We start from the raw sequence: 9104 nt of genomic DNA on the forward strand, positions 1-9104 counted from the left end.
GTAATTGTTACCAACATGACTTAAAATAACTATGTCAGTAATCTGAGCTACTGGGATCATGTTGTTGTTGAATTGAAGAATCCTGAGAACAAAACCCTGCAGAACTCCGTGTCTAATTAGCCTGCTCACATTCGACACATTAACAGTGCAATGAATCTCCTTCTGGTTGCAGATCCAAAGTATGGAGAGGGAATCTATTTCGCTCGCAACATAAAAACAGCGTTGGAGCTGTGGAGGGAGAACGGTGAGGAGTACCTGTACTTTGTGGAGGCTGAAGTCCTGCTGGGAAAGTCGGCTAAAGGTGAACGAGGATTTATTCTTCCTCCTCCGGTTGAAAAAGATTCCAACATCCTCCATGACAGCGTGTCTGGAGGAACTGACGTCTCTGTTATCTTCAGCGGTTATCAGGCTTTGCCTAAATACATCATCACCTGCAAGAAGATTTCACATTCTTCCTATATATAAGGAGTTTTACTCATTTTGGTTTGAAATCAGAATCTGATTGCAGAAAAATTGATCAAAAAGAATCTCCAGAGAAGTAAACTAGTTTTCTATAAATTCACTTTAAGCTGCAGAGAAAGAAGTTTAAAAATAAACTTGTATGCTGACTCAGAAACTAAAAAGTTTTTGTTGTATTAGAAACTTTGATTTGCATTTTGGCACTACATTATAAGCAGAACAAATATGTTAGTGTTATTATGTCTTTGTATATAACCGTTCAACACCAAGGGGGATGATAATGATAGTTTAAAAAGATCTTAAAACTATGTTTGTAAAAATATGAAGGTTTCCGTTTTTCTCTTAACTTGTTCAAATATATCAAAATATCTTTGGTTTAGAATCATTATTTTATGATTTATTTAATCTTTTTTGCAGTTTGGGGACAAAATGACCAAATTATAAAGGAACAAAAGTTTTATAGTGATTTGTTTGCTGATGAAAAGTGTTAAATACGTTAAATCAAAAACATTATTTTGGGGTCAAACCAATAAATGCATCAGTTTATTTGACTTTACTTTGTAAATCCAGCATCAATCTTTCTATTCTCTATAAAAAGCTACGTGCCTTGCAGCATATCTGCTGTATATTTCTAAGGGATCTTTGTCTAAATTTGTGTCTGAACATGTAAACATTGTACTAATGCTGCTGCAAGTAAATACATCTTAATAAAGGAAGTTGGAAAAGAGCAACATCAGTCTGACCAGTTTGTTAATCTGAACACCTGAAGATTAAAAAATAACTCAGCTGCCTGTAATCCAACAAATGAGGAAATTTCAGCATCATTCTGGTCCAAAACGTGTGAATTAATCTCAAAACAAAAAACAAAGACCTGCTGAAGCTGGTAAGGCATGTGTTATGACTTATTTAAAATTATGTTTAGCATAATTTACATTATTTATTGAATGTAGCATAATTGTACATAATTACAAAACGGTGAAGTGAAACTATTGTTTGTTCAGTAAAAAGCTGAGCAGAAAATGTTCAGCAGAAACATCTGAGCCTCCAGAAGCTTCCTGTCCGGCAGCAACACGGGCTGAGAGCAGATTCATTTCAGGAAACATGATGAAGGAAAAGTGGAACTATCTGGACATAACGACCATCTGGAGGAAGAACAGGGATGCTTGTACCATCCCATCTGCGGTGGCAGTATCATGGTGTGGGGCTGTCTGCATGCAGGAGGAACTGGTGCCACTTCCTAAAGGCGGCATCATCAGGAAAAAGCAGGAAAAATAACCTTAAAAGTACAACGTGACTCAACAGAGTCGATGTGAGGCGGCGTACAAACCTGACCCAGTTACATCGGTTCTGTCAGGAGGAACGGACCAGAACTCCAGCAAACCAGAAGCTTGACCCGATTCATCCAGTTCAAATAAAATGTTCCCCAGAAGGCATCTTTAAATACATCTGACACATTCTCTCTCTCATTGTTGTCATATTTACCAATTGGAAATAATTTTGGTGATTCTAACTGACCTCAAACTAGTTTGGTCTGATTTAACTTCAGAGGGAAAAATGAATGTGTGTAAATTTCTGGTTTCATTTGTAAATTTTATCACCATCTTTTATGCGAGAAACTTTTTTTTTTGTCTGAATTTGTACTTTTATTAACGCTTTGAGGTTTTTGTGCATGAAATCTGCTTTATAAATACAGTTTGTAACATCAGAAAACACAGGATGTGGCCTTTAACTAGACCGCTTCCATCAGCGAAGGCTTTTACTGGCGTCTTTCCTCCAAGAACCACGACTAACATCCAGACAGTACTGACTAAAAAGAAAGAGCTCTGACTGAGTGTCTCTACAAATACAAAGAGAAATTTAAACTAAAAGTTTGTACAGCCACAACAAAAGTTTCACAGTTCTCTAAGGACAAACAGGAAGTCTACACAGAGTAACAGGAGAGATTACAGCAGCTCTACATGAAGGTTTCTACAGCCTGCACTGCAAAAACACAAAATCCTGCCAAGGATTTCTGATTCGTTTCTACTACAAATAATTTAAAATAAGAAAACTAACTTACAAATAACTGTTTGGAAAGAAATAGGAGCTTGTTTCAAGTCAATCATTCTTAAAAGTACAAGTTATAAGTGGAACAAGATGTTTTTCCCAGATTATAATTTTTATAATTTATAGACATAAGCTATAAATATATTACTATAATAATTCTCCCAACTTCAAGGGTACGATGGCATAACGTATTACGGCATGATATTATTATAACTTACAGGATGGGAAAAATGCTTTTCCTCACAAATTTACCATTTACTTATTTTTTTTATTTTGACAAAGGCCCTAAAACGATATCTTGGATACTGGCACTAGAAACTAGCTCAGTAAACTAGCTGGTATCATTTTCTGTTTTTGCAGTGTAACTAGTCAGTATGATTGTCTGAAACGATCAGCAGGAAATGGAGCCTTGAGTCCTTCTTCTACAGCAGCTGATTGGTCCGATAAATAAAGCACATAATAACTCACAACATGAAACCACAGAGAAGGTTCCTGGTTTCCACCAGGAAAGCTGAAGCAGAACCGTTTCTAACTTATAAATTACATTTTAAGACTAAAAAACCTCATTAATATGAATGTAAACCTTTAGAGACGCTGAATCTTCTGACTGACGTTTCTAGCAGCTCCGTCTGCCACTAAACAGACTCTATGGCGCTTATATCTGTCCAGTGTGGACCGGCCGCGCCGCGGCAGCCATTTTCCAGTCCGACAGACCGACTCCGGGCCGAACCCGGTCACTCGGTGCACTCGGCGACCTCGGTGCCGTCCACCAGCAGCGTGTGAATGATGCCGTCTCGCCGCTTCCCGCTGCTCACGGCTTTCACGCAGCAGCTGTGGCCTCCCAGGGAGAAATGCGTCTCCGTGCCGTCGTCCACGAACTCGCCCTGCGGACGCAGATCGCAGCGTCAGGTTGGGCCAGAATGTCCTGATAAAACCCATTAAGCCGCTAAAACATAAAGAAGTAGCTCTTCCGCATTCGATAAGTTCCTACAATTTTAAGATTGATCCATTGGAAAAGGATTAGGGCCATTGAAAAAACTCTCAAAATTCTGACTTTTCTTGAAATTCTGAATTTAATCTAAAATTCTGACTTTTCCATCAAAATTCTGGCTTATTCCTCATAATTTTGACTTTTTCTAAGAAAAAAAAATCTGACTTCCTCAGAATTCTGACTTTTTTAAATCAGAATTTCGACTTTTCTCGACATTCTTTTTTTCCCCTTCAGAATTCAGAATTTTTTCTAAAAATTCAGATTTTTTTTGTGCAGAATTCTGACTTGAATTCAAGATTATTATTTTTTTTCCAGTGGCCCTAATCTTCTCCCATACTGATCAGTTGCTCCAAAATTTTAAATTATTTTGACTTTTTGCAGTGAAACTGATTTGCTGAGCTAATTTAGACATATTTGCTGTAAATTTGCTTTTATGTATGACATTAAATGTGACTTTTTGTTGCTCATTACATCCACCACAGACTACAACTTGACGTCAACTAAGGCTGAAGCACCAGTGTAGTTATACTGCCACCTGCAGGTGGGAGTTAGCATCACATATCTAATGTTTTTGACCATTTTTGAGGAAAATTTACAATAAAATAATTATGCATTAGCATGAAAAAGTACAGGAATCTGTTGATCTTGAGTGAATATCCATGCAGAACTGGAGGGACTGATTGATGTAATTTGGCGGTAAACACATAAAAACAGCTTTGATTTGATTGATAAAAGAATATTTTGCAGAGAAAACATAAAACTCTATTACATGTGATGGATTATTGTTTGATTAATTAAAAAAATACTTACAGCAGTCTCAATCTTCTCTCCATTGCACCAAACATCCATGGTGTCTTTCTCTGGAAGTGAAAACAGTGAAAACATTCAGGAACTCACCGACTGTCTGAGAGGTCAGAGGAGTTTAACAGGTTTCTGATTTTATTATTTTACTCAGTCAGGTCAGTAAATCAGGACTTCAGAAACCTGTTCACAGTTTTTTCATCTGAAAACCTGATTTATTTTTACAGAAATAAAAATGTCTGCTGAGGCCGCAGCAGCAAATATGTCTGCCTCCATCTGGTTTCGCTTTTATTTTCATCAATATTGACATGTAGCATAACAGAAGAAAAATGTCTTGTTAAAGGTGAAACAACCTGCCAGTGGAACAGGAACTAATGATCTAATATGTGTAACTATGATTTAACCGTTTCAAATGAAGCAAAAGCAGCTAACAACTTATTGACACTTTCTCTTGGTTTCTGTGTAGTTAGAGAAAAGCAGCACGTTTCTCCTATTTTAAATGTTATGTAAGGATTACTGCAGAGCATCACCTGATGAGCTGCAAGCAGAGGGATTATGAAAGGGATTAACCTGTGCAGTCAGGAGAGGTGGAGCTTAAAGCCGATAAACAGATTAGCTTCAGCATTAATGTGAGAGCGCAGCTCTGAGGAGCAGAAGTCAAAACGCTCTCAATATCAGATCAATAATAATAATTACCAGAGCAGGGAAGTAACTAGTTACATTTACTGGAATTACTTTTAGGGGATAAAAAATACTTTTATCCACTATGCTGTAGGCCTTAATGAACACAAAACTAACTTACAAGTAACTTTTCATCAAGACATAGGAGCTTGTTTATGTCAATAATTCCTTAAGGATGGAAAGATGATTTAAAAGAAAGATTATTTAATTTATAACAAAACAAAATGTCTTGTGAATTCATCTGCCAGTGGAACAAGTTATTCTTATATTAAGGAATTATTGACTTAAACGAGCTCTTATTATTTTGCTAAAAATTACTTGTGAGTTAGTTTTGTTTTATATCAAATTTACTAAGATGTTTGCATTAGAAACTAGACAAAATACTTGATAAGATTTGGTGTTTTTGCAGAACGCACTGCAAAAACACCACAGTCAATTTAGCACAACCTCTGACTCAGACATAAGAAGAGGTGGAACTGAGCTCACCCAGAACCACCCTGCAGTCGATGCCGTCCAGGTTGAGCAGCCAGGTGCTGGTGACCTTTGACCTGTTCTCCATGTACTGCTTCAAGCTCTTCCCGTTGATCTCCAGCGTGTATTCGTAGGCGAAGCCGCTGACCGCGTCGATGTTGATGGTGGCTTTGGTGTCCGCTTGGCCCACGCTGAACGTCTCCTTCCCGACCAGTTTGAACATCCAGTCCCGCCTCAGAACCTCCTGGAAAATAGGCAAATCAGCACAAAGTATAAACGAATCATGAATTGAAGTCCAACAAAAAGAAAATATATTGACATGTTTTACCAATATGCAAGAGAACGATATATCAACGAAATGTCTGCTGTTGGGATCGACTCGTATCAGACAGAGAATGTGGGTTGTTTATTGTTGTCATAGCAACCATAGGTGCATATTGTTCCCAAAGATTTTACTCCTTTAAGAGTAGCACTACTTCAACACATTTTTACTTAAGTAAAAATAAAAAGTATTTGGTAAAAAGTACCAAGTAACTGATCAAATTACCAATTATTTAATATTTAAATATTACACCATCAGATGGACCAATATATGAAGTTAAATGGAAATTTTGCCATTTCAAGGACAAAAATTACTATTTTATAAGTAACAATAAAAATAACAAAATCAGGCAAAATCAAATTTTCCCAAATCAATTTCTTTCGATAAAAAAACTTATGAAACTTTAACGAAAACTTTTTTCAAAAAAGTTACTCAAGTAAATGTAACTGGTTGTTACCCAATTATGATAGCAACTCCATAGCAACTGTCAGACAGTTTGGATACCTACCAAGATGGCTGTCAGCTACAAAGTTCCCGAAGTGTGACGTCACGTGAGAACTATACATAGCGGAGCTAAATTTTCATTTCAGCATTTTTTGCTAACTTTGAAAACGCTTAGCGCACTTAGATTCCCCTAAATTACTTTTTCAGGCCTAAATTTTCACATCGGTGCATCAGTACTTTTAAGAACAAAAGTAAAAGTAGGCCCACCACAGATATCAGTACATAAATGAGAACCAAGCAGGCAGGAACTGTAAACTGGGACCAGTTCCTTCATTAGAGACTGAACTGGTTGTGCTGACCTTTCCGTCCACATAGATGACTCTTTTCCCGGTGGTTGTCCCATGTTCAAACTCGATCCTGTGGACTCCGTCGCTCAGCGCCACCTCCCACACACCAGCGAGGTCACTGGACATTCTGACTGGCTCCGAACCTGCGGAGATCCAACAGAACCGGGTTTAAATGGCAGCTGCCGACACCGGTGTCAACCTGCAGGTTCTCATAAAGAGTTTCATAAAGATGGTCCCCAGTCTGCGGCAACTGAGAAATATTTACTGTAAAGTATCAATAAGAGCAGAACATGTTGATGAATGAAGTGATGAACTCAGAGGAAACGCGGCTAAAGATAGCATGCTAAGCTATCGCTGTTTCAGGTGATTATCTTCCGGTGCCAGGCATTCATTTTCAAAATAAAAGATTTTGTTCAAAAGGGTTTGGTGTACTAAAATCTGTTCCATACAGGGATAATTTAGATTTAACCACAATACACATTGTTATTATTAATATATAAACTTCTTAATAAAAACACTTGATTTTATATAAATTTATAAAAAAATTTGAACTAACAATGTTCTGAGAAACATTTATTTTCACACTAACGTATTTCAATAAGTTTCTTAGTGTGAATTAAAAATATGTTCATTTAAATGCTTTAAATGGAAAGATTTTCTGCTTTTCCAAGGGGTGCAGGCTCTCTGGCACAACATTGTTAGGGCCATTTTCCACCAAAAGACTCAGAACTGTTTAATCTCAGCTATTTTCTTAAAAACAAAACTGTAAATTTCTGAGCTTGGAAAGTCAAACATTTCCTAGAAGAAACTCAGGAAATCTAAAATTTGTCTCAGAAATATCCTATAAAAAACATAAAAATTTCTGAGTTTCAAAAGTCAAAACTTTTGAGTTTTTGTCAGAAATGTTCATTTTTTCTTGCAATGGCCCTAATATGCATAGTAGAAGTATTTCTACTGTAAACTGCATAAAGTATTTATACTTATGGTTATGTTTTACTAATGAAACCTCAGTTCAGTTCTTAGAGTGGCTCTTTTGCACAACAATACACTGCAAAACATTTCTTCTTACCAAGTATTTTGATCTAGTTTCTAGTGCAAATATCTTGGTGGACTTGAAATAAAACAAAACTACCTTGAAAGTAGCTTTTTAACAAGATATATGAGCCTGTTTTAAATAAATAATTAATGAATATCAATTTTTAAAAAGTACAAGTTCCACTGGCAGATGATTTCACTTCTGACAAGACATTTTTTCTACACTACAAGTTAAATAATCTGCCAGTTGAACTTGTACTTATTCATCAATATTAAATAACTACTGACTTCAAAAGCATCTTGTCAATAAGTTTCTTGTAAGTTAGATTTGTTGTCTAATATCTTTTCTAGAAAATAGACCAAAAATACGTGGTAAGAAGAAGTGTTACATCTTCAACAGATAGTTTGATGCTGACATAAAAGAATGAAAAATCATTCAGCAGAAACCTGGTGACAAACATTACTTCACTTCTGCTGCCCAAAACAAATTAAATATGTTAGAAAAACATCTGAAAAAAATTAACTGACAAAAATTAACTGAAACAGGATTTTCATGGTAATCAATTAGCTTTAGATTTCATGGTTTTATTTTGAAGCAGAAGCGGAAGTAGACCTGGATTAGCTTGTAGACTTTGACAATGTTGTGAGCCCAACCAACTCCGATCGTTAGCTTTCCGTTCGGTCCGGTCCAATTAAAACCTGTAAGCTTAACTCAGGACCGTCATCCATTAGTTTACAGCTGAATTACCTCAGCGGTGGTGAAATATCCTCGACAACAAACCTCCAGCCGGATACTTTAGGCGCAGTTCATCCTTCCCCCAGAAGCTACACAGGTTTAGCCGAGCTGTTTTTATGCTGTTACCATGGCAACGTAGAACGGCCCTACGCACAAGCGCGTCTCCGTCCCCCTCCGGGTCAAACTGCTGAAAACCAGAAGCAGGAGATCCTGATTTGGGTTTCTGGGTCGTCCAGAGAGACTTCTGTATCAGATTCTGTTGTTTGGTGAAGAACAATCTGTGTTTATGGAGGAAAAAGAAACATTTTCTAACAAGTTAAAGATGAATAAAAGTTTGATTGCACATAAATACCCCACTAGATGGCGCCAGTAGTTCCCAGGTCCCACATGTTTTAGAAGTACCTGTTCCAGCTCACCTTTAAGACCTCAAAGGATAATCGCCGACATAAATCACTAACTGGAGCTTCAAAATGTTTCAATTTGAAGCTACATGGAAGTTTGTACACTGTTTGTAATAATTACTACGTTATTATCAGGAAGTAGTTGTAGTTTATCACAAAATCTTACCAAATAATTTTGGTCTACTTTCTTGTGCAAATATCTTATTACACTTTAAATAAGACAAACTAATTTAAAAGAAACTTTTCAGCAAGATTTATAGACTTGTTTTATGTAAATAATTCCTTAATATTGATGAAAAAGTATGAGTTACATTGGCAGAGTATTTCACTTTTAACAAGACATTTTTCACATTTTATAAGTTAATTTATC

The 9104-nt window shown here is 36.6% G+C and overlaps 1 protein-coding gene across 1 annotated transcript; it reads right to left on the minus strand.

Annotated features, from left to right (window-relative positions):
- Positions 1-2076: 2076 nt before the first annotated feature.
- Positions 2077-8489, minus strand: LOC106959806 (fas apoptotic inhibitory molecule 1). The gene is made up of 5 exons (XM_015052589.1): positions 8346-8489; positions 6575-6705; positions 5465-5693; positions 4307-4356; positions 2077-3389 (listed from the first exon to the last, which is right to left on the minus strand). The coding sequence occupies exons 2-5, from the start codon at positions 6686-6688 to the stop codon at positions 3240-3242; spliced, it is 543 nt and encodes a 180-aa protein (XP_014908075.1). The 5' UTR covers positions 6689-6705; positions 8346-8489; the 3' UTR covers positions 2077-3239.
- Between the last annotated feature and the right edge of the window lie 615 nt (positions 8490-9104).

The sequence above is a fragment of the Poecilia latipinna genome, unplaced genomic scaffold, assembly GCF_001443285.1.
Source record: "Poecilia latipinna isolate Pla-1442-1.1 unplaced genomic scaffold, P_latipinna-1.0 Scaffold1119, whole genome shotgun sequence".
Classification (NCBI taxonomy): Eukaryota; Metazoa; Chordata; class Actinopteri; order Cyprinodontiformes; family Poeciliidae; genus Poecilia; species Poecilia latipinna.

Bases quoted from the DNA above. Each gene is read 5' to 3' on its own strand.
- LOC106959806 (XM_015052589.1), bottom strand. From the start codon at position 6,688: ATGTCCAGTGACCTCGCTGGTGTGTGGGAGGTGGCGCTGAGCGACGGA. The intron at 5,694-6,574 runs GTCAGCACAACC...CCTATTTTCCAG, and splicing joins TCATCTATGTGGACGGAAAG to GAGGTTCTGAGGCGGGACTG. The intron at 3,390-4,306 runs GTAAGTATTTTT...CTGCGTCCGCAG, and splicing joins GAGAGAAGATTGAGACTGCT to GGCGAGTTCGTGGACGACGG.